The sequence below is a fragment of the Bemisia tabaci genome, chromosome 2 (genome assembly GCF_918797505.1).
Source record: "Bemisia tabaci chromosome 2, PGI_BMITA_v3".
NCBI lineage: Eukaryota > Metazoa > Arthropoda > Insecta > Hemiptera > Aleyrodidae > Bemisia > Bemisia tabaci.
The window spans coordinates 63,770,266-63,795,785 of NC_092794.1; the positions used below are offsets into that span (position 1 = coordinate 63,770,266).

Consider the following 25,520-nt stretch of genomic DNA (forward strand, 5'->3'; position numbering starts at 1 on the left):
TTCTTCATCTCGGTCCTAATTGGCTCATTCATATATTACCGCTCAAAATAAATTAGAACCAGCCAATCAGATCATTTGATGCATTCATTCATGCAACACTAATCGTGCCTTCGCATCAAGCATCTGTGTTTGGTTTTGCGGTTATGTTTTGCATTTGCTGGTTTTGTTTTGGCTCAGAGTTGACAGAGTTCCTAACGATGCCGAATGAGAGTTAGTGATAATTTTAAACCATTTGTTCTTTGGGAAGGCAACCAGTAAATGCTTGTGAAGGTAATATTCGGTTTAAAATTTAGCTTTTATTTTTATCGTATTCTAGAATTCTATCCATTTTTACTACTCAGTGTCATAAACTTGTTTTGTACAACCTCTCTCTTCTCTAGTTTTTGTTCCGCATGTTTCATTCATGAAATCAATGTCTCTGATCCCGAGTTTGCCTCTCAGTGAAATCTGATTCTAAGTTTTTTTTACTCTTTGTTTTAGGCATTCTACTATGTCTGATGTTGATGAACTATTAAGCCTGGAAAAGCTGGACAGAACGTCGCCTGAGCTTTGGCCAGAGCAGAGTAAGTACCGCAGACAATCAGTGCTATTAGCGTTATAGAGTGATGTACCAATACTAAACATATGTCACTCGGGAGTGATACCACTCCCGAGTCTGCATTTCATGTTGCTGGAAAATACCCCAGATTTGATTAGAAATGCATGACTCATAATGTCCCATGAGCATCTGGATATTTTATTTTCTACAGAATTCTAACCGAAAGTTGGGAGGGTAGCTAAGAGCCCATGGTCACCAATACTTTCAGCTACTATTTTAGGAATGCTTCATGCAGAGACTTGAAAAGACTGTCATAGAGTCTAGGCGAAATAAGTTAACGCACTTTTAGAGTGTGACAGAGGATCAACCATCTTGACTATTACATTTACTTTCAGTGCTGCCTTGAAGATCTAATCTTCTGTCCCGCTTTAAAAGTGCATTCAGTAATGGATTCGGAATAGGTTCTTTTATTAATTCTTCTCTTGTTTTCCAAATCTCTTTTCTCAATTGAGAATTAGTACTTCGACTCTGAGGAAGCAATAAGAAACAATTTAATACTCCACAGTTCTGTAAGAGAAGACAAAACCTCTCTCAAAAATTTGTGAACAAATGCACAAAGTTGTGAGCAACTTTGCACTAGCTATTAATCACAATGCATTTATATCTGGAGTATAGCCAAGTGTACTCAAGAAGTGGAAAACTTTCAAAGGAGTCTTTCAATTTCAACTTTGGATTTTTTACACAAGCTGTTGTCAAGACAAAAGCGCTTCTCGAACTTGTAATCTTTACCTCCTTTTTGTTTCCCAGCCTCTCTCATAGTGATATGTTGTATTTAACAATGCCAAGATGTATCACACGCATGTGTCAATGGGTACAAAATATTTAATGTATCGATGACTGAAGTCGAAAAATGCGTATTTTCATCACTTAAGTATGAAAATGTATTACTATCTTTTACTTTTCTAAAAGGATAGGAACTTAAATATCTTCTTGAAAATCCTAGCGAATATTTTTGAATGATGACAATTCGCGATGAATTTCCAGAAAAACTGATGATCAGTTTTCTTCTACAAATGTAAAACATGAGTAGCACTTTGCAACGCTGCAAAGGCATGCGCAAATTTTTTACTCTAGCCATTGATATTCCTTATTTTAACCAAGTAGCCTTGCAGGATAGGTAGTGCTATTTAGGCCCCAAGAGACCTAAAAAATTACCATGAAATGATTGTTCTAAGCCGTATGAAGATACATCCTATCATCAATTAATTTAATTTTTCAGTTCCTGGCGTCACTGCGTTTGCGAGAGAGAACACAATCCCGCAAAACGTCCAGAAAAATTGGAATCAACCCTTTACTCAAGAAGAACAGTCATTGCTGTGTTGTAAGTAATTTAAGCTTTCAGTAAAATTTTGAAAAGGAGAAAAAATTGACATCATTCCTTGAAGTTTCTGCAGAATTTTCTTGGCGCAGAGAAGAAAAATCACGGCAGTTTTAAAGAATTGCTGTTGAGTTGTTTTCTGCTTAAAAAACGAAGTTTGACAGGAAGTCTGCAACGTTTTGGTTGATATGTGGTTGCGGACTTACACCGTCGATATTAGAATTGGTCTCTGTTAAACTGCAGTACGTCCAAAAAATCATGAGCCCTAGCATACTGCGTGATCAAGGAAAGCCAGGGCTCTTGAGTTTTTGGACTCATGCCCGTCTGACAAAAATCGATTGATTTAACTTGAGCCTTAGTCAGACTTTCAAAAGAAGCTCCAAAGTGGTGGATGTTCAGCCAAGTGTTCCTATCAATTACCTTCCAAGGAGCCGTTCTCCTTCGCGGCATGGATGCGCAACATTCGACTGAACAGCCATCACTTAGAAGCTTCACTTTTAACATGTGTCTGGAGCTTAATACATTTTGTTCCAATTTGTGGTTCCAAAGCATTTTCATTTATTTCATTTCACCCTGAACAAGGCTTTAAATTAGGCCCTATTTTATTTGATGCTCTTATAACCTGTGTGTTGAAGGTGAGGTGTCCTAGAGATTCATCAAGATTTAATTTTTTCCCTCTTTTTCTTTTCCAGACTACAGTTCCCTTTCCAAAGATGCTATGGATGCTGAGTTGAAGAAGTTACATGAAATTGCGTATAATCTAGGAATTGAAGAGGCAAAGGAAATGACCCGTGGCAAATACTTAAAAATTTTGAATTCTGATGGATCCAGTTGATCACTGTATCAAAAAACAGTATTTTTTTTGTAAATTTCTCTCAGATTTTTCTCTTAACTCACCTGATCAATATTAATCATGTCTCTCTACCTCCTCCTGTGTAATATCCCAAAATAATATGCAACATTTTTCTTAATCTCACTTCTATTTTCTATTTTTTTTATTTTTTGGCACCCAGAAAATTAAGTTGGGAAGTCCTTTATTTCAGATGGAGACTTTTATTTGACTTGTCTTCCGCTGATTATGCTTCAATACTATGGCTGATAAGTATAGTTTATAGTTAACTTAAGCATGGCATAAATATAAAAAGTATAAAGGCCAAGTCACTAGTTTTTCATGGAATGAAAGGAAGGGGAGAGAAATAAAGACATGTAATTCTTGCAGTTGTTGAAAGTACGTTGAAGCAGGAATCAAACTTATGACCTCCATAACAGTAGCTCAGCGCTCTAGCCACAAAGCCATCAACCGATTATGTGGTACAGAACCAGTATCAAGACATTAACATGGAATGACTTATCACATGCTGGTCTCCGTCTGAGATGTGGGATTTTAAAGTGGTTTCCCGAAGCCTTATTGGCAATAATGTTTGAGCTTTGAAACTTAAATTTTACACAAGTTTTCATGTGGAATCAAAATCATTAAATTCAAAGTCACTGTAACCTCTCCCTGCAATTTGCGAAAATGAAGCACCTCTTAAAGTGATTTGAAGGGACGCCATTTTTTGTGTCATAGCGACGTGTGATCTATCGCATTGATTTGTTCTATAATTTCAGCTCCTTGTCATTTTTTCGAATTTTGAGATCGCACCTCTAGTGTCATGAGACTGAAGAATTCATGTACCAAATTTGACAAAGAAATTCAACGTAATGAAGGCGTGGTATTTTCAGAGGAAAAATATCGCGTTCGAGTGCAGTTTCAAATACGACATTTTTCCTCTAAAAAAACCACGCCTTAATTCCGTTGAATTTTTTTGTCAAAGGTACATGAATTCTTTAGTCTCATGATAACAGAAGTGCAATCTCAAAATTCGAAGAAAATGACAAGTAGCTTAAATTATGGAACGAATTGATGCGATATATCGCACGTCGCTGGCACAAAAAATGGTGTCCGTCGAATCACCTTAAGTACCTACGTAGACTGGAGCTTGAATTCTTCTTCAGTTGAATACTAATATTTATCAAGGTAATTAGGCCTTAAACTAATACTTTGTTTACAACTCCATTAATGGCTGCACTGCAATTATTGAAATTTTGTATTTGTCGACTGGACTAGACAAGACTAAAGTGCAACCTAGTGATTGGTTGGCTTTGTTCTTTCTTGGTCCTGTGCTTTTTTTGTCTTGTCTTCTTCAGATTGAATAATTGACTGGTTGTCGATTACCGAAGAGGGTTATCTTGTCAATTATCAGGTCTGATAAAGAGAGAAGTGGCCAAGATACGACAAAGCTGACCAATCACGTAATTTTACTTCACCTTCTCCAATCGACAAACACAATTTAGCTATTAACTCACTGAAGACAATATGCATAATAATAAATGAAAAATAGAAAAAAACTCTATGCTAGCAAAGGTGAGGCTGGTGAAAAGCAAAGATGTGACAAAACCGTGTTAACTTCAACATTTCAATCTTTTTTATTTTCAATTTCTATTCAAGGACCCATTTTTACAACAGATTCAATTGTAAAAACCAAGTGGCACTGATGATACTTTCAATGTGCATGGATCGATAATAAAACTTCATGACTTATTTGCATCTACAATGACCGATGCATACAAAATTAGGAATAGAGCTTCACAAAAATTACAGCAACTTAATTTTAAGATCTGATGAAGAATTAGCTAGCACAAATGATAAAGAATACACAAAAAAATTATTCGGTGGAGTCATTGATGCAAAATATTAAATAAATCATCAAGGCATACCGGGCAGGGTTCAGCAAAGTTCTCACAGCAGCCTGCTTAAATCTCCATGTTATTTGCTTTACAAAGTGGGACTGAGATTGTTGGCGATCAAATAACTCTCCCTGAATATCTCGCCATGTTCCAGGCAAAGATCAAATAAGAACTAATAAAAACAATGTGAAGAAAATTCTACACCGGTTGATGAATGACAAGAGTACTATCATTTGTTCATAAGTGGTTCACCTGTTATATTACATTCAAAACTGATGCCATCATGAACCTCAACTTCACTTAATTAATACTAAAATCTTGACTCATGGAAAATAGCTGCAACTATTCATTTATCAGGAGCCTTCAATGTGCAGAAAAGTGGACAAACGCCATTGACATCTGCATCACATGAAATGCACCACCTGATCAACTTAATCTAACGGTCTTTGGCTTCATTCAGATGTGATGAGAAAATACAATAGTCTAATTTCTAACTGAGTGATAGTTAGGAGCTAACATTACTTAGACTATGTTTACTGTTAAACATGATTGAGAAGTTCTGAGTGAATTATTTTTAAATAAACATTTCATGTCATTCTTGGTTTGGCGAATAAATTTGTTATTTAATTACATAAGTATCGAAAAACTTGGTTGCAAATGACAAGGAAAACTATGTCAACTATGCAGAAAAAAGGATACAAAAAACTTCGTAAAACATAAGATAGAGAAAAAGGATGTACAAAGAATGACAAAATAGTGATAAATTGGTACAGGATTCCTGCTTTAAGAGAGCTAAACATGAATTTGAATCTGTCATTTCTGGTAAACAATTTTGGAGAATGAGAACCTAGCAACCAATATTTCTTACGTTAGAATAGATTTTAGTACCATTCTCAGCTTTTTTCTCAATATAACAAAATCTTGAACGTAATTTTGACTCTTCAAACCTTATATCTCAACAACCCTCTAATCATAATTTCTGAAGGCCTGATCAGGTGTGTTTTAGTTATTCTTTACTTTTGGAACCAAACAATGAATGCCAAAAAGGAGATCAGGTTATTTAATCCAACTCAAGCTATCTTCGATGTTAGTTCAAATAAACCTAATCTCTCTTTTACACCAAGCCTCAACAAGCAATGTTCCACTGTTAAGGATAGGGTCTCTTCTTTCAATGAACGTAAACCTAGAGGAACCATCAAAACCAACATATTACACCTTCCTTTATCGGAAACATTTTGGCAAATTGACAAGATCGTACACAATCACAAAGTCTGTTAACACCAATTCAAGAATTGATGCCGCATAGGTATTTTATCACAAAACAAAATAATGATAGATTATACAAAGCACCTTTGCTTGATCTACTTTTACATACTTTTAATGACGAGAAAATGGGGTAAAATTAATCACACACAATAGAAGTTACCGGGTACAGACTTGGCAAACTGCAGTCCATGGACTGAAAAATTATGAATTTTATACGATGGACTGCAGCTGACGTAGCATCTGTTAAAATCCACCCCTAGGCAATGTTTTGACTACGATCGAAAGTTAGTTAAGGAGAGAAAATTATGTCTGAATTTCGTTAAATCAAATAAAGTCACAGGAGAAAGGAAAAACTAGATTAATAAACTAATACTTAAACTTCACAAGATCATCCTTCCGCTAAAGCCTGAGCATCAAGTGAAGCTGAGGGCACTCTTAAAAATAAAGTATTTTCCATTAGTTTGCTGATGGATATCAAGGAGAGTTCCTTTGAATCTGTTATCAAAACGTAAGTTACTGTCTCTCATCACTTAAGTAAAATTCACACTGTAATCACACTTCAAAATACGTGATGTGAGCAAGCCTAGAAAACAGTTTGAGAGAAATGAACAGATTCACTGTTATTTTGACATCCGCAGAGAAGTTACAAAGACTAGGTCACTATGTTCAAGGTTAGTACTAATTCTAACATGAGAGAAGCTCGCTAAATTTGACAGAGAAAACTAATACCAATGGTTATTGTCAACAAATATCCCAGATAGATGTAGTTCATCGAAATGAACAGGTTGGGGGGTAAATTTATGCAAAAAAAGATGTAGAGCATAGATGACAGATTTCTGTCACTTCACAGAGAGCCGAATGTCATGATGCTGATTTGCTATGCATGATGCGATTTACATTATACGAATAAGTAGTTTGAAACAGGACAGAGAGAGAGAGTGCTACAGTAGATAAGTAAATAAAATACTGTTGAGACAATGATTCCAAGAGAGACATAGGCTTTTATCCAGTTTAGGTTAAGCAATGAGAGCGGATAGTGAAACTGAAGACAGAGGTAAAAGTGAAAATTAAAATTTGTTATAAGCTAAATCCCAAGAGAGAGAGGAGAGCTGAGTTAACAGCTGTTTGAACAGAAAAAAGCTACTAAAACGCAGAGCTGCCATAATCACTATGACATTCGTGGGAAACTTTGTTTCTCTGTGCTACCAAAATGAAAGTAGAGAGTAGGTGCAGCAAAAAGTTCAAGAAAAAGATTACATCGAGCAGCGTCAAGGTTGTGCCGTTGATAATAATGCAAAAGTCAGTGTTCTAATGATGAACTCCATGTTAGTAAACAAAAAAAAAAATTAAATATTATTACTTATGAAATTTCTTTCTTGCAAAGAGAAACTGTTTTCACGGCAAAATAATGAAGGTACTGGGAGAGAGACATGAAAATAGCACGAATAAAACTTCTCCTTATTAAAATTAATCCTCAGCAGTTAATGGATTCAAGGTTTCAAGACTTCACTTTCTCTTAAAATTAAGATTACAATGATGAAGATATCTTTCCCAAAATGAAAGCTTTTGTTACAGTTGCTCCATGAAAGCACTTTGTCATACACATCAGCTTAGTAAGTTATGAAATTTTTTTAAAACTATTATCTATAAAATCACTTGCAGTTGACAGGTATTTGTCTTTTTTAAGATTTAGAGAACGATTTAAAAAACTGGAGAAAGGTCATACTCAAACTTTCAAAACAGCGCAGCCCAGTTCACTTGTTCATGTTTCAAAAATTCTAATGATTAGTGTTCTTCCTTTGTAATGGGATACTACATACAAGCGAACAGAACTAAAAATTCCAAAAATTTGAGTAATCTTACTTCAGAATTACTTAGCAGTAGGCTAATTATTAATAAACTAGATTTAAAATAGTATACAAAATGAAACTAAAACGAAAACTTAGATCGGTTAAATTATCTAGAAAAGAAAAGTGTAATGTAGTAGTTGAATCAACCAACACATGGAGATGGAAGATAACTCGTACAATTTCAGCAACATTTGAAAAATGCGATGCTGTTCTTGAAAATCATCAACAAATTTTTTTTACATATTTACACAATTATTTTGATACACTGATGAAACCAAAATTATATATTTTGCAGTGCACTGGAAGAGCAAGAAACTTCTTGCATCTGAAATGGGTCAATCGCTAACTATCTCATGATGAAATGGCCCTAGAAATTTTAAATTAATGTGCCGATGCTACAAAAAGTGTTTGTCATTCACCCATTTCAGCTAAAAAGAAGGGTCATAAGACTTGGAAAAAAAAGATGCAGCTTCTCTGCCAGTTCTGCTGGGCTGAAAATTCGAAGTAACTTTTCCAATCTACAAAATTGTGCTGGTATAACGCTTGCTTTAAATTCAGTAACAGATGAACGAGGGTTTATGAACAGCAAGCAAATTAAAATGGATCCTCAAGAGTGGCTGGATTCAATAGGACGCGGCTATCAAGTTTATCAAAAAAATCTTTTAGATGAGTTTTCCTAAAGCTAGGTTCCCAAAAAACACCTGAAGGATTTTTTCAAGAAAGTGAATTGAGTTCCACTAAATCAAACTTCACTTGCAAAATCGAATTATCTTCAAATATCTGACTTTAAGTGAAATTTTATAGCATAGCAGGGGAAAAATAGCATGATGCAGTTTTATTGCAATACTGGAAAAATACTGCTGAGTATACTAAAAACACATTTAAGTCCCAAAGAATTCTTTTTTGAGAGGAATTTGGCTCTTATTCCTTGAAGTTACTGTTTTGAGAATAAAAAGAATGGTTATCAAAGGGGTATCAATTGGACTGCATTTTGCAATTTGGAACTATAAATTCTGGCCCAGTTTAAAAACAACGTAAGTACCATTAGTTTCCCTATGCACATAAGTGTTTTTTCAGATGAGCCAGAATTTATAGTTCCAAATTGCAAAATGCAGTCCAATTCATATGCCTGACACTTGAGAGACTCATTTAGGCTTTCCAGTTAAAAGTGGTTTCTTCAAGCAATCTAATGTAATGAAAATCACACAGTGCCTGGTCTGTAGAACTTACAAAATTACGAAAATAAAGGAATTAAAACTAAAAGATTAAAATGACTGGTGGTACTTTAAAAGAAGATTCTGCCGACTGAGGGTAAGAGAAACAAAATAAATACATAAATATAAAAAAAAAGGATTTCAAGACTTGCTTCCTTCACTAACATGGAGGCATTTAGTTAGAGAAAGATAACCTTCTCTTATTTTTTACTGATGTTGCCTTCAAGCAAACCAGTGCCTGGAACTTAGTCCCGCAGTTCAAGTTAATGCTTTGGAGCTTGATTAAGATCCAAAGAAAATAAAAAGGAAATGAGGAAGACTAGCCGAATCAAGTTGAAACTTGAACAATTTGATGATGAAACTAAAAAAAAGTAAACTCAACTTTAATGTGGCATTGCACATTTCTTAACCTAATTTACTTTGAGAGATGAAAAAAACGTCAGTAAACAAAATTCATGTGCACAAAATTTTAAGTGATCTATCTTTGTACTCAGAATAATTTTTCAAAATTTCTTAAGAAAAAATGAATTTAGGTTTATTCTTTTATGAAAAAAAAAAGAGGAAAAAAATGTAAACATAAAATAAGAACAACCATAATTCAGAGACACATTTCCCTAGTTTCATCATCAAAATGCAACTTTTGGAAATTGAAGCTAGACTGTTATGATAATGAATTTTCATGCCCATAAAATTCGGGAATCTCCTCGTCTTGATCATAACAAAATCTAGGGCACAACAATTTCGATTTAAAACTGAAGGTGTAAAAAAGGGAGAAAATCCCAAAAATAAAATTAAAATAAATTAAATATTTTTTAACCTAATAGATGGATGATTCAGTTGGTGGAGTATGAAATTAGATTAAGAACAGCAATTGATCTGAGTCAATTGAACTAGTAAGATATAAACTAGATAAAGGCATTCGATGCCCTCTAGGCTACTTTCTCGCAGATAGCATTCGTGAATTCCGAACACTTGGCCTTGCCACCGAGGTCACCGGTACGGAACTTGCCCTCTTTAATGACTTCGAAGCATGCCTTCTCGATTTTATCTCCATAAGATCCCAGTTCTAGATACCGCAGCATCATAACGGCTGAGAGTAAAAGGGCAGTTGGATTGGCAGCATCTTTACCTGCAATATCTGGCGCTGTCCCGTGGACCTGGCAAAAACAATGAAGAAACAGCTCAGATCACAATTTGCATTGATTAATGAAAATACATCATACGTCATCAAGTTAGAGCAATAATCACTATTGTAATGCTTCTAAAATGAGTGAAAGCTATGCTAGAAAAACCGCTGTTTATTTTTTGGCAATTTTAAGGTTTCTATGTCAATGCATTTGCACAAAATCATTCTCTATGTGTGTGGAAAAAATAATGTAAATTTATAATTTTAATTATTTATTTTGTTTTTTTATTATTTTTTGGAGGGAGTTTAATTTTCAAGAAAATTTTTAAAATACCGTATTCCATCCAAAATCTGGATAATGGTCGCAGTTATGATTGATAGCAGTCTGAATTGGCCATGCAAGACACAAGATGGTGATAGTACAGAAAAAAAAGAAGTCGTAGGAAACTTTTTCTAATTTTTTTCAAGAAGTTTGTTTTAAATGAATTCATAGTTTATATGCAAGGGTGAGAGATTTTCTTCATTCTTATTATTTTTTGAAAATAGAGTTAATTTTGAGATTCATACATTTATTCTTTATTCCTAAATTTTTTTACTTAGACTTTCATGTTTGTCTTCTCATCAGATTACGTTTCCTGCTAAAATCTTTGAAATCCATTATGTCTGACATGTCCTTCACTGCCTTATCATTCCACAACAGGGAAAAATAAAAGAATGTATTCCTTTAGGCCTTGATAGACGATCGCATTCTGTACTGATTTCAATCAAAATAGAGCCATTGATAACTGTTGGTCACCGTGCAGCATTCTTCTTTGGGTGGACGGGGCCACTCAATTTTGATCAAACTGGAGTACCACCATTTATTATCTCTTACCGCAAGGAACATCCCTGCCAAGTTTTCATTTGAAAACAATGCTAGGTAACGATTTCAGGACTGATGAATCCCTACATATGGATAGGCATTGCCTTTAGAATTTTACTGTCTATTAAAGCCTTACAGCTTCAAACTGAATCTGTCCAGAATTTATTCAAGTTGAAAGGTGGTAAACCAGTTTTCTTCCCCAACCCAAAAATTAGGGATTTCAGAGTTTGACCCTTTTAGCATAAGTAGTGCGATGCAAATAAGATCTGATCGCAGACATTATCTTGTTTCAAAAGTACCTGACAAAATCCAGAATTAATATTTTCTGCAATGTATTTTCCTTACATTGCTGAAATATAAAAAGTATGCAACTGCATGAACAATCTAAATTTTCCTCTTGTTATCTTTTGAAATTCGCTAATCCAAGAGAATTCCATTTGACACTAGGGTTTCCCTCCCTAGGGTAATTCTCTACTTGATAACTTGATTCATGACTCCATCATGGGTTAAACAAACTCCCAAGTACTAATAATCCACACACCAACCCAAACTTTACTTGTAGACAATACAAAGAACAATACATAGAGTTAAAAGAATACTCACAGATTCAAATAGAGCACCATTGATTCCAATGTTTCCACTGGGTGTAAGACCAAGACCTCCGACTAAACCAGCACACATATCAGAAAGAATATCTCCGTACAAATTAGGCATAACTAAAACATCGAACCGCGAAGGGTCTTGTACCATGTTCAAACATACAGTATCTAAGTATTTCTCTTCAAACTTAACTTCTGGATACTTTTCGGCTGCTTCTCGACAGCATCGCAAGAAAAGACCGTCTGACATTCTCCTGTGTAATAAAATCAAACATTTTCTAATTAAAAATCAAGTAAAGCCATGATTTTCAAGAAAATTTTTCGAAAAATGGATAATAGGTATCTAAGTGTTGCAAACATTAATTCACTGAACTTGATACGCTTTGGATCAAAGGGTGAATTTTAGAATTTCTCTCATTACATTCTCAGACATGACTGCGCTTCATTATTCTTGAGAACATTCCTGAAAAATTTCTCAAGCTAAGGCTCAAAGTAAATTAAAAGCCCTATAAATGCTAAGTAGGTTTTCAATGAGTGACTTTCCAGATTTCTAAACATGGTTATACTTCTGTTTTTAAGTGCTGTAAAACAGTGTTGCAATTCTTTTAATAGAAAGTGTTAAAAAACGCATGACTTCGGCAATGTGTTTTCACTAATTTTAATACATACATTCTGTGAATATATCAAAGTCTACAGTCAAAAAACGCTTTACTCAAATTGTGACATTGTAAGTCCCCATTTTTTCTTTTTTTTTTTTTAACGGAAAATTAAAAAATAGTTTCTATTTAAATTTTTTGGGAATTTTCATCAATCATTCTGAAAAAAATCACACAGAATTGCAAGGAAACATTTTGACAAGTTTTCCTAAGGGAAAATAAATTATAATTAGAGATTTTTAAACGTTGCAACTGAAGTACACATTTAGCCACCAGGATTTGATGAACTAAGATAGATCATAACAGAGACCGATTGGACGGACAGCTTACATGATATTAGCCTTGTGAACGGCAGTGACCTTCTCTCTTCCTTCTTTCTTTGCAAACTCGAAAGCAAACTCTGCGACCCGTTTGGATGCGTCCTCGGTGATCAATTTGATTGACTGGACCACACCATCAACGATCTCATGTTCAATACCTGAGTATTCACCTTCAGTGTTCTCTCGAACGGTAACAACATCAACGTCTGTGTAAAGAGTGGGATAACCTTCTAAGGAACGGCATGGTCGAACATTGGCATACAAGTTGAATTCTCTGAAAGTCAAAAAGTGGGATCATGTCAGCTTATTCATCCTCTTGGTGAGTTGTCTTTTTAAATTCTTTGCAATCAAATATTTGGCAAAGTAATTGAATTGCAACACAATGACTAGCAAATGGATCACTAAATAGAGTAAGAATTAAGAAACTACAAGGCATTTCATCACTACAATATCTTGATAAATAATGATATCACGATAGAAATTGCAGAGAGTGACGAAAGCAAAAAATGAAGTGTTCTGTTTAAATTAGAAATTGTAAATTCAAATTCCCTTCTCATGACAAAAGCAAAAATAAACTTGCAGCAAACCAAATGAACTGTTGAAAATAGCCATTCTAGTACAAAAAATCATGTAAGGTAGGTTTGACAAAACTTCATTCCGCTCTGAAACACAGTGCTTCTAAACTTATTGGAAAATTGGCATTTTACAGAACCACTGTTCACCAGGTCATAAATTACACTGAAATAATTGTAAGTAGAGTGCAATTTCTTTCATGTTAATTCTTGTGAGGAAGCGCAGAGGTCAATTTCAAAAACGATGTCTTTTTTCTTCTGCGTTTGAAAGGTAATCACTTTAGGAGTCTAGCAGTGACAAACTGAAGCAGCTGAAGGCGGAGAAACCATGAATCTGGCCCTGAAAATGGGCATGTTTGAAAGTTAGTGAAGAAAGTTACTTACTTCCTGAGCGCCAAATTGAGAGATCGATGCCCTTTTCCAACAGGTGTCATGAGAGGTCCTTTTAGACCTACCTTGTTCTTATTCATTGAGTCAATGGCAGATTGTGGAATTCCAAATTTGCCATCCGGTCCTCTTACTGGTGTCACATCAACTGATTCCCATTCAATTGGAACCTTTAATTGATAACGAAAACATTAAAGAATGTAACAACTTGCTGATGTCTTTTTTATTAATGCAATGCTTCATTAAACAGGAGGGAATACTTCTAATTTGAATCTAAAATAATTTTTGAAGGTTTCATGATTGATACATTATTCACACAAGGGGCTTGCAGAATTCATTTTGTAGGGTGGAATCCGAAATCCACAGCAGTCGAATCAAGCTACTGCGCAGCATAGTTGATATCAAGAAAGGTGGAGTTTTAGGAAATAACACATTCAGGAGCCTATTCTTTCACTAGATTAGATGTATTAATTTTTTTTTTTATTTAAGGCACAAATTTGAAATCCTCCTCTCTATGGTAAGTCTCAATGGTATACACTTTACGTTTATACCGATGGTAGGATTTAGAGTTGTTGAGAACTACATGCCAAATAGGACTTGCATCACTGATGATTTCATTGAAGGGAATATGAATAAAATTCTTTTACTTACATGAGCAGCTTCAAAAATTTTCTGCACAGCCGCGGAAATTTCTGGTCCGATTCCATCTCCAGGAATGAGAGTTGCTTTTCTTACTTCTGTACTGTATCTTCGGCAAAGGGGTAAACTGAGGTTCTGAAATTAAAGGGGTCAGGACCAATACTCAGTATTCGAAAGACAACAAGAAAAATCATCAAGCACTTCATTGATATATAAATACAGGAGAATGATGATCACTGATAATTTTCAAGGACTCTTTTAAAAACATGGGAATCAACCGGCACCTTGGACACATGAGAAATTGGGTACTTTGATAGAAATTGCACTTGTTTCGCTTAAAAGAGGCAAAATATGAGAGGCCATCCCTTCAATTGACTATCCACAATGAAAATCTCTTCATCATGTTTCTGTGCTATTGTGAATTCATTACACGTATTTACCGAATTTCTACTTTGATAAGTCCTTGTCTAATGTTCTTTCTTCCTATTGACAAATCGTGTGATTTGCCACTTGATTTTGCTTCCTCCAAAAATGTTGCATTTTATTGCCAAGAGGCTATGAGCCAAGCAGAGGCAAAGAAAAATTAGAGGTGCACAACCGCAATGACTAGAGCATTGCGTTAACCGGTTTTGTGTCACCAATTTCATGGCAACTCATGCTATCAGGTGCTTCCTACAGAAATATACTAAGTAAAGACTTCTGCTAGTCTCAAGTTGTAAGAAATTCCAAATGGTTAGGGATTGATCTAGTAGAGACAAAGGTGAATCTCAGTTAACCCTATAGAAATCAGTTATAATTTTCAACAATCACAAAAATTTGATTAAGTGGTGAACGGCATGGTCAATTTCAGCCATCAAACTGGCTCGCCTTCTCAAAAACTCGGAATAGTCTTTCCTACTCTATGGGAAGCGAAATTGAATGTGCTTAAAGATTGTCGCAATAGTAACCCATAATTTGCTGAGCGTGCAGCTCAAGCAGAAGACGCTTCTTCTTTTTAGGAAGGTAATCACGTAAAATAGTATGTAACCAGTTCGCTGGAGGGGCTGCTATCAAGAGCAGTGCTACGCTTATCGAAGTTGGAAGACCGCAGCCGGAATGAAAAATTTTGAATCCTGGTACAGTGTTATTCAACCAGAAACGTTCAAAACATGAACTAAGATGAAAATTGTGGCAACAGCAGCCGATTAAACAGTATAAGCAAGAATTAATCCCGATAAACTGTAAGATTAAGCCTGATGAAAGAGGTTAAGGTCAACTTAGAAAACTTGCATTTATCAACTCAGGAGTCGGCTTTTGAGGGAAGCTACGGGATTAAACGATGAGTGCTAATTAAAACTGAGTAATAAGCGGTAACTTACGATTTTTCTGAGTAGATGATTAGCCATAATTACAAGTATTTGTCCAAAGGATAATTAACCTCTTTCAAAAATTGTTCGTCGCTGTACAGATCCAATCGGAATATTCGGAATAGGATGATTTTATGGTGAGTATTTTCTGCAAGGAAGGGCAACGTGGAAAATTGCAAAGTTCTGAGTTGCCATGTCGCATTTCGTGCTATCTCAGTGATGTTTATTTAAACCATATTTAAACTTAAAAAGTGGTTCATGCTGAATGATAATCGTGGAATTTTGAAAAGGAAAATTTTTGTGGAAAAATAACTACCAAATGAACGGTGAAATCCAAGTTTATGATCACTGGTTTCTGAACTGTTTCCGAAAGTGTAATCTTAGGAATTTTCCTTTCTGAGAGCTATAATCTTTGTTCCTCTCTCGAAGTAAACAATGTCGTGCTTGAAGGCACAGAATATATAGGCTTCACCAACAGAAGGCTCACTCCCAGCGTATCTCGGTCGAAGAAGAAGAACACACCCAGAAAGTAATGTTTACATTGAGAACCTAACCTAAATCTGCTGACTTTGTCCTCCCTCGTGCGTGCTGGGAGAATGAGCATGAGGATTTTTGAAAATGACGAACGAACAGTTTAATTATTAACGCGAAACTTTTCTTTTGTTGTATGATTTTGATAATTTCTAATTTCAAGTTGCTGTTATGTTTTCTTCATCTGTTGTCTTGGTGGTTAAGTTGGTTATCCTAAAATGTGAAGTGATGTAGTTCGTTTTTGGGCCAGTATCTCTTGCGACGAGGAGAAGCCCTAAGGTATGTGTTACCTAAATTTGATTACCATGTTATTAATTTTCCTCAAACTTGGTTCCTGAAAAACCTTACGCTATTGTCAGTGGATGAATACACTCCCAAATGGGTTTTTTAACCTTAAGATGATTCGTCAAGCTCAAGTGACGTGCCAGAACTGGCATGCGTTATATTGCATCGATCAGGTTAAAAATCTCGGCAGATTTGGAATTTTTAGCACAAAAACGGACGTAAGCCTCTGCACGTTAGCCTAAAGAATCATTCTAAACCCAAAAATCGACAGAATTCAGAGAAATGAAAGCAGGATAGAGTTTGGAAAAAAACATTGCATTTGACACAGAAATCGGTAGCTGAATTGAATGCGAGGTTTTTTTTCCGAACACTATTCTGCCTTCTTTCTCTGAATTTTGCCAATTTTTAGGTTTAGCATGATTCATTAGGCTAATGTGCGGGGGTTTTCATCCTTTTTTTGGCTAAAAATTCCAAATCTGCCGAGACTTTTGACCTAATCAATGAGATATATCGCATGCCAGTCCGACCACGCCACTTGAGCTTGACGAATCACCTTAATGATCCATTACTTAACCAGCTACTGTTAAACAACTAATTTATCTGATGAAATGATGCTCCTGGCAATGATGGTTTTGTGCATTGCTGATAGGTAAGTAGCTGTGCTGCTTCATTTTAAAGCCAATCCCCTTCAATCTTTTGGATCTACAATATTTTAAGGTGACCCTTCCAATAGACTGACATATTGAAGGTCAATCTTTCCCAAAGTTTGTCAGTATTTGTGGCTAGTAATCTTTTCAACAAGGAAATAATATGAATGAAATGCATTAATGAAGCATCCAGCCCTCATCTGACTGACAAAGATTCTGGCAATTTAACCTGGGAAATGTCAATCACTCTCAACCTTTCCAGATGTAATTGACTCTCTCTAGTGAATTAAGGGTTCATTATGAAGGGACCAGTGTATCACCGCATGGCTTGCACAAGCCCTGTAGGTACTTATTTTCTCTGGTGGTTGAAAGTCACCACTGATGCCTCAAAGTTGTTCCTTATCAGTCTTTATGATCGCATCCTACTATGCAACTGTGATTAATAATGTAGATGAAACTTTAAGTTCAGAATAGGAATCATGTCAAAAGAGATACTAATTTGTACCTAATTAATGTTTTCAGATGGCTACAAAGAGGCAGGCAGCACTAAGTCAACTTGCCAGAATGTAAAGTAATATCCCTATCTACTAGCAGCTCTCTAGGAAAGTGAAGACTTACGGTAAGTGTGTCACAGTTTGTATGCAACATTTTCTGCAGTACACAACAAAAAAATAGAATATTTTGGTCCTTGATCTTAGCAGATAAATTCAACTAAGTACAAGCAACTTCAATGAAACTTGTACTTACATTTAAGAAGCAGTCATTCTGCCTACTTTAAACGTTAATTATTGGGAGCTTGGTGGATTTGTAATCTCACGTGGAAAGCCCTGGACACACAATTGCATCCAAGGCTTGTCCTTCAGATAAATACTTCTACATTTTGTGACACTGTTTTACATGGACTCAGTGCCCAACACTGTAAGTATCCTACCGGTCAAAAAATTTGTAAATTTTTCAGCCTAAATAGCAGGTTGTAAAACCTGTAAATAGCCACTTTAATAGCTACCTGTATGAAATCCCTCTACTCAGCTCTTCCAGCAGATTTGCATTAGGGTTACTATCCTACCTCCCATCCCAGAATGACCCTGTAAAGTTATTAAATTCAGCATTTGTACTTATCTATGCAGTATTTCATTAAAGTTAATCTTTCAATTTTTCTTCTTTCAGGCGTAGCCAACGATGTTAACTGCAAAGCAACGAAGGGCCTGCGCCAAGTGTGGACATAGCAGCAGTAAATCATTCCGGTCTTTCCATCGAATTCCTAAACCAGGAGGAGCCAATACGGAAAAGTAAGCTTTCTCCTGTCATTTAGTAAATATTAGTTGTACAAATTGCTTGCGAACCAGCAGACATTGAGGTTGTTGCTTCTTTTAAAAATGTGATACCTTTTTTTTCAAACAAGGCTGCTATTAGCATTGGAGAATTAGCAACAATGCAAAGCAAGAATTGATATTCATCAGCTGATGTAGTTTCGTCTTGCATATAAGCTGTCTCTTCTGCCTCTTTTGTTCTCTAAATTAAATCGCTTCGGACCTGAACTTTCATCACTTATTTCTTTTAAATAAAGGGAGCAATTGATTTTAAATCTTTTCCTTAAGGTAATTAATCAAGTGGCTGATTTGTTAACTAGATCTGTGTCGGTTTGCAAATCCAAGGAACTCATTGTGAGACTGGGACTCAGACTTTAGCAAGATTCAAATCTGGAGTTCCAGACAAAATTCTAGTCAAACTTTGTAGAGAGAATTCTAGTATAAAAATTGCTTTGTACAGTTTGTTTTAAAATGAGGTCTGGTGAGGTTTTTCTCATCTGTAGCTAAAAATGTTGGACCTGCATGTTTTCCCAGTTAGCATCTTTTCACAATGGAATTAATTTCTGGGGAGGCGAAATATGGCAATGCCGTGAGAGGAAAAATTAATACGCCTTATATCAGCTGATTTTCTTCATAACTGCTGCGCCCGAATCATAAAAATATGCACTGCTACAGAATTGTTTCCTTTTCAATTCTAATTTTTGAGAGGGCGTGATGGAGAAATTGCAACAGTGCGAAGCACAAATTAATATTCATCAGCTTATGTAGTTTCGTCTTGTATAACCTGTCCTTTCTGCCTCCCTTGTTCTCTAGAATGAATAGCTTGTGCCCCAAACTTTCATACCTTATTCCTTATTTCAAACTTATTTCTTTTCTTGAACTGGGTCATGTTCAAAAGGGACCCACAGCATTTAAAACCCGTAGTAAGTAAATTAACATACATTATTGCAAAATTCCCTTTACTTCTGACAATATTACAAGTAGCCTCCACAAACTACTCCTTTCATGCTAGATAGAACCCAGATCTCTAATTTTGATCATAAGTTTTCAGTTTTTACACCTTTCATATCGTTACTAATCCTTGTGTACTTTCCTTTGTTGCAGATGCCGTCAGTGGGCAAGTTGGCTTTACCCACAAAGTAACTGGGAGTCTGAATCTGATCTACTGGCCCTGTACAAAAAGTCGAGAGTTGTTTGCTCAAGTCATTTTACCGAAGCAGACTTTTCGGACAATGTGCGACGAACACTGCGTAGAGCTGCTGTACCTCATGTCACATCCACGGATAAATCTGCCACTTCACTGATTGCAACCATTGAGCCACCGAGTTCTATTGATGCTGCAAGCTGTGGATCTTCACAGCAGAATGGAGAGATCGGCATAGAACTAGGGCCATCCTCTGAATCCATCCTTGGTTATGAAACCCATACTTCTACGCTACCGCAAGATACCATCATCAGCAACATACCATTTCTCCGCTTAGTAGAATGACGTAACATTTGAAATTTAGTTTTGATAAGGAGAATGCTGATTCTTGTTACCTACTTGTGTTCAGAATTCAGTCAAATGTTTGTACATTTTTTTCCATTCAGAATTAAATTACTTTCCATTAAAAGCAATGCCTTTGGAGTATCATTTATTTACGCCACTCTCCTAAGTACTTCTTTTTCCAAAACATCAACTTTACTCCTTCAATTCTAAACGGCAAGTATGTACTTAGAAATATCAGATCCTGAGGAGAATTCAATAATAGTACCTACCTGTCTCTAAGGTTTCGAAGGTTTCAGATAGATCTACCTGATCTAATAGAGAGAAAATTGAGAGTAAGCTAATTTTTGGCGGAGTATTCTAACTCTCCTTATGCCATCAAGCACTGTTTGCTTCTAAAATCAGGTGACTACCGATACCCTTGAAACGTTGATGGGTGAAATGCACAAATTTAACAATTTCAGGGCTTTTTTAGTTTCCTTTGGTACCTTCTACTTTGATTTTGGTAAAATGAGCATCAGTGTTCATTCAAACTTGTTATGAATAGTCATGAAGATTAAACATAGTGCTTTGTAACAACGTCCAAGTAACAATTTTCGAGTTAAAAAGATAATTGAAGATAGGAAATATGAAAGAATTTGAAATCTGGTACACATGCTTTAAATTCATTAAGGTGATTCGTCAAGCTCAAGTGACGTGGTCGAACTGGCATGCGATATATCGCATCTTTTAGGTAAAAAATCTCGGCAGATTTTGAATTTTCAGCAAAAAAAAGGACGATAGCCCCTGCGCATGAGCCTGAAGAATCATTCTAAACCCAAAAATCGGCAAAATTCAGAGAAATGAAAACAGGATAGTGTTTGGAAAAAAACCTCGCATTCGATACCGAAATCGATAGCTGAATCGAATGCGAGGTTTTTTTCCAAACACTATCCTGCTTTCATTTCTCTGAATTTTGCCGATTTTTGGGTTTAGAATGATTCTTTAGGCTCATGCGCCGGGGCTATCGTCCTTTTCTTTACTGAAAATTCAAAATCTGCCGAGATTTTTGACCTAAAAGATGCGATATATCGCATGCCAGTTCGACCACTTCTTTTGAGCTTGACGAATCACCTTAAGTCATCATTTCATCTGATCATTTCACAATCAGCCCATATTAATGAACACACGTTGAATCTTTTTCATGGATTAATTTTAATGAGAGTAAAATCAATTGATTCATTAAAATTATTATCGTTGCGTATAATTAAACTCGACAAAACTCGATTCGATTTCCCATTTGAGAAGCGTCAATTCAAATAAACCGCCGTTCACTTTATTGTAATTGTTGGCAATCTTGCACTCATTTGACAACAATGCAGACAGCCGGAAAGTACAAACAGTGATACATTGGAGTTTACGGGAGTGAACCTTCTGTTGGTGAAGCCTATATATTCTGTGCTTGAAGTTTAAAAAAAAAAAAAAAATTTACCCATCTAAAATTGAAATTTTGTGATAAAAATTATGTGCCCAGAAAAGTATTGCTTTTAACTTTAAGTATTATTTGAACTGGAGCGAAGCACTCATAACTTTTGATGTTGACACAATTCTATTTTATTTTTCAACCGCATTTAACCTTGGTGACATACCATGTTTAATTGTCCTCATTGTGCCACCATGTGCCTTTAAAGCACTTTTAACTGTTGCAGGATGCTCAAAAGTAAGTCTTAACTACATTTAATGGTTTCTTAATGATGGTCTAACGCCAACGCAACCAAGTAATATCACGCACTAACGAAAACTCCAGGCAGAGCCTTCAGAAAAGGGTGTGTTTATCGTCTTCCCTCTTCTCTCCTGGAGTCTACGTTAAATAAGTTTACGCACTTCTAGACTGTGACAGAAAATCTGCCATCTTGCATATCGACGGTGATAGTACCAAACCACGTATCTCGGTTTGCGACGTCACAGACTTCCTGTCATACTTTATTTTTTAAATAAAAAACTACTTAACGTCCAGTCTTGAAAATTTCTGTGATTTTTCCTCTTCATGCGGAGAAAATTCTGTGAAAATTTCAAGGAATGATATTGAATTGGTCTACTTCAGAAAAATAAAATGCGAGCGTAGATTTTTAAACACCGCAATCGAGATACGTGGTTTGGTAGTTTCACCGTCGATATATGTAGAAGTGAAACCAAGCGATCTCCTGTTGCAGTCTAGAAGTGCGATAATTTATTTGGCATGGACTCTACCAAGACTAGCAAACTAATTTTATAGACTTAGATGTCTCAAGGAAATCAGTATGGAAAAGATAAACAAAGTCTTTCATAAGTCTTTGATAACTCTGTTAGTACACCCCTAATTTAGAGATTTTTAGGATAATTTCACCCTCTACCTACGCTACCAATATCTAATCTGGAACAAAATTATCTTCAGCTGTTTTAGATTGATCTTTCATGCTGGAATGCTTGTAAAAATGCAGGAGCATGAGCAGCAAATTGTAGACCCGCGCATCTTTCCTCAGGAGGTTGCGCAATGGTTCACACCATCAGTTCAACAAACCTCGATTATCTACACATCTCAGCCATCTACTGTTATTCAACAGCAAAATGATAGAATGCTTCAGATTCCAGTCGGGTAAGTAGTCTCTTCTCGCCAATTCTAATACCCTATTTTCCGTACAAATACCTCAAAAATTTTGCTAATATTCAAGAATTAGCGTACTTAAGTACCTTCATATTTTCTAGTATCACTAGTTTTGCATGATTACAAGCATCACTCAACCGTCTCGTAATTTCAGCTCTTATTTTATTTTTCCGAAGAGAAACAAGCCAACTTTACCGATTGAACTGTATGCAAAATATTCTGCTAATAGAGAAGAAAATGGAAAAAATTTCAAGGAATTTCATTGACTAGCTTTCCAAAGAAAAAATTAAGTATGAGAAGAAGGCTGCACTGTCATAAAAGGAGGTATAAGGTTTCGCACTTCGGTGATTGATACAATTTCCAAGAGCCTCTTGGGGCTCTCCATTTGTTGCTATTACAATTATCAAGGGGTAATGAAACTCGTCCCAATGTGTTAATTTTCAATCTACATCCTTATTTGCAACAATTTAAACTCTAAAGCTTTTTCAAGGTCAACTTTTAATTAATTCATTTAGTCAGAAACCACTCACTGCTACCTACTATTTATTCAAGCAGGACCATTTTTCTTTATCCGCTTTATTGACCTTCATTTCATGCAATGTGATTTTTCAGGGAGAGATCTGTGTCCTGTGAAACAACAGACGTTACATTTGTCAGTAATATCATGCAGCCACTGCCTCTTCAAAATGATCACCCAACTTTGGAAGCTCCGCATATCTCAATGGAGAACCTTACCCAAAACTCGCAGGTTCATTCAAATGATTTTCTCTCACTGGTTGTGGTCGAACCGAAAATCAAGGATGCTGCCACAAATACGGAAGAGAAGTGGGGCAGCAAAAGATTCCCTGTCAAAAAGACTGTCTCAAGACTGGACAATATGGATTTGAAATCAAAACCAGAACTCCTTACTCCAAATCAAAGGTTTCATTGTCTGACGTGTTTAAGAGATTTCTCTAACATTACATTGTTAATGAGTCACAAGTGTCACCAAACACAGGCAGACTTACTAAATTGTGGAAAAAAGTTTTCCAAATCTGCATGCTCAACCGTAAATAATTTTGTAGAGAAAAACCCGCAACCCCTAGTTTGTCAAGTTTGCAATATTTATTTCTCTAATGAGCAAGTTTTTCTCAACCATCAAGAGTCCCATGAAGTTAGTAGTAGGTACTCTTGTGATGTCAACCAAAGACAAGAATTTAGAGAAATGAAGGAGCTTAAGAGGCATGATGGACTACATAAAACTCAGCACATTTGTAGTGTTTGCAAGGAAAGTTTCGAGTCAAATTCACTCTTAATTTCCCACAAACGCATTCACTCCTCAGATCGACCGTATCAATGTGACGTTTGTCATAAGCGATTTTTTACAAAGTCACATGTTCAGAATCATCGTCGAGTTCACTCAGGAGAGAGACCTTTTGTCTGCAATGTTTGCGGTCGTGCTTTCGCTGAAAGTTCTTCCTATAGACGACATGAGCGCTTGCATCAGCAAAACAAAAAGTACCGGTGTGAAGTCTGTGGTAGGGGATTTGCACTAGCAGTTTCTTTATCTAAGCATCTAGCTAAGTTGCATGCGTACTCATAACTCCTAAGTTGTTTATTTGTTCCTAGCTGTGTATTATTTTTCAAAATTTTTTCATATTTTAGCTGTAAACTCCGGCAAATTTAATATTATTTTACACTGTGATTCATGTTTCACTTTACTCAAAATCAGTACCATCCATCCAATCTTACCATGTTTGGCTGAACAATTTTTCCTTTCTTTGGAAACATTGTTGCTCTGACTTTTGAAAAACCAAGTCAAATTTTTGGTGCACTGAATTTTCTCTGCCATCTAATTTAAGTATTGACTATGGCTGTGATGTAGATAAATTATTGTTTATAGTTTTCGAATATTAATCTCAATACATGAAACAATACTCTGAATACTAAGTTGGGGACCACCTTGGAATTCTCTCATCATTATTTTCAACTCTATTTTTTCTGTTTCTTAATGTCCTTTTGTTCTCAACTTTATCATAATGTACAACTTTCCTCAGGCAAAAAGCAAAATTTTGCGACATGCATGTTTTGTCTAGTTGGATGAAAAAATCAGATTTGGAGTTTTCAAAAGAAAACTCTTGTAAGCATCCCAAGCAGTAAGTTGTAAGCAATTTAACTCATTTTTGTGGCAATATAGATGGTAAAATTGTTTTATATCCCTTGCAATTTTGTACCCTGAGCACAGCAGATCAGAATTTCAAAAAGATTTTTTTCAAAATTAGGGTATTTGAACTGTATGTCACAAACCACCACAGTTCCACTTAGGATTAATATTTGAATGTTTCTTAAAAACCTCTCTATTCCTCTGGTTTAATTACCTCAATTAAACTTAATTCAGACCAAGGTCTTTTTCCCCCATGGACACTTGGACAGTCACACATCGACGTTGAAATTCTCAAACCACGTACCTTGTTATCAGTGTTTAAAAGTCTCTACTCTCATTTTATTTTTTGAAGGAGTACAAATAATCATAATTTCTTGAAATTTTTCCAAAAATTACACAAGTTTTTCAAAATTGATGTTGAGTAGCTCTTCAGTTAAAAAGTAAAGTATGACAGGAAGTCTCCAGAGCTGCAAACCAAGATACGCGGTTTTGAAGTTTCACCATCAATTTATACTGCCTTGCTAAGGAAGAACAGTGTATGACTCATTATCTCTCTGACATTGCTTAGTTTCAATTGATGAATTACTAGTTCTAAGGGAAGCTTTTGAATATTTTTCCTCCAAATTTTCAAGAATTTTAGACTTAGCCCAAAAAAAAAAAAAAAAAATTCAGAGAATTTTATTTGCAACTTTATCTAAATTCTCGGAAAATTTTAAGAAAAAATATTCATCCCTCGCCCAAAAAATAAATAATTTATAGGATCAAATCTGGCAATATTTAAATGTCGCACAGCGTTTTCTCCTAGTACAGCAGTGTGGTGGTGTATTTAATGCATCCATTTTGGCCTTTCACTGTCACATATTACAGTTGATGTAAAATAATTATGTTTGAAGCTCCATTAAATTTGATCTTCTCTCAGCATGTGTCTACATTTTATTCTATGACTGGTACCTTTATACACCCTCATGAAACTTTACATAAGCCCAGGATACACAAAAAAAGCTCTACGGTTTTA

The 25,520-nt window shown here is 35.6% G+C and overlaps 4 protein-coding genes across 6 annotated transcripts; 3 read left to right on the top strand and 1 right to left on the bottom strand.

Annotated features, from left to right (window-relative positions):
- The first annotated feature begins 113 nt into the window (after window positions 1–113).
- On the top strand, window positions 114–2,892 carry lin-52 (DREAM core complex component lin-52). The gene is made up of 4 exons (XM_019055026.2): window positions 114–270; window positions 481–563; window positions 1,818–1,919; window positions 2,609–2,892. Exons 2-4 carry the CDS (start codon window positions 491–493, stop codon window positions 2,749–2,751), a joined length of 318 nt encoding a protein of 105 aa, XP_018910571.1. The 5' UTR covers window positions 114–270; window positions 481–490; the 3' UTR covers window positions 2,752–2,892.
- A 1,466-nt stretch (window positions 2,893–4,358) lies between these two features.
- Idh3a (isocitrate dehydrogenase [NAD] subunit alpha, mitochondrial) lies at window positions 4,359–15,650 on the bottom strand. Of its 2 annotated transcripts, XR_011899130.1 has the most exons (7): window positions 15,493–15,650; window positions 14,147–14,269; window positions 13,493–13,665; window positions 12,547–12,810; window positions 11,565–11,814; window positions 8,889–10,130; window positions 4,359–8,743 (listed from the first exon to the last, which is right to left on the bottom strand). XR_011899130.1 is itself a non-coding variant. In XM_019055151.2 (6 exons), the coding sequence occupies exons 1-6, from the start codon at window positions 15,517–15,519 to the stop codon at window positions 9,903–9,905; spliced, it is 1,065 nt and encodes a 354-aa protein (XP_018910696.1). In that variant the 5' UTR covers window positions 15,520–15,650; the 3' UTR covers window positions 4,359–9,902. The 2 variants fall into 2 exon arrangements, 1 of the variants encoding a protein (XP_018910696.1); XM_019055151.2 differs by having other exon boundaries at window positions 4,359–10,130.
- Window positions 15,651–15,786: 136 nt separating this feature from the next.
- LOC109039653 (uncharacterized) lies at window positions 15,787–25,424 on the top strand. The gene is made up of 4 exons (XM_072296037.1): window positions 15,787–15,930; window positions 21,187–21,438; window positions 22,153–22,353; window positions 22,975–25,424. Exons 3-4 carry the CDS (start codon window positions 22,181–22,183, stop codon window positions 23,942–23,944), a joined length of 1,143 nt encoding a protein of 380 aa, XP_072152138.1. The 5' UTR covers window positions 15,787–15,930; window positions 21,187–21,438; window positions 22,153–22,180; the 3' UTR covers window positions 23,945–25,424.
- Window positions 15,958–19,870, top strand: LOC109037223 (uncharacterized). 2 transcript variants are annotated; one of them, XM_072296038.1, is made up of 4 exons: window positions 15,964–16,290; window positions 17,466–17,562; window positions 18,111–18,232; window positions 19,358–19,870. In XM_072296038.1, exons 3-4 carry the CDS (start codon window positions 18,123–18,125, stop codon window positions 19,740–19,742), a joined length of 495 nt encoding a protein of 164 aa, XP_072152139.1. In that variant the 5' UTR covers window positions 15,964–16,290; window positions 17,466–17,562; window positions 18,111–18,122; the 3' UTR covers window positions 19,743–19,870. The 2 variants fall into 2 exon arrangements, with proteins under 2 accessions (XP_072152140.1, XP_072152139.1); XM_072296039.1 differs by lacking the exon at window positions 17,466–17,562 and having other exon boundaries at window positions 15,958–16,290.
- Window positions 25,425–25,520: the final 96 nt, after the last annotated feature.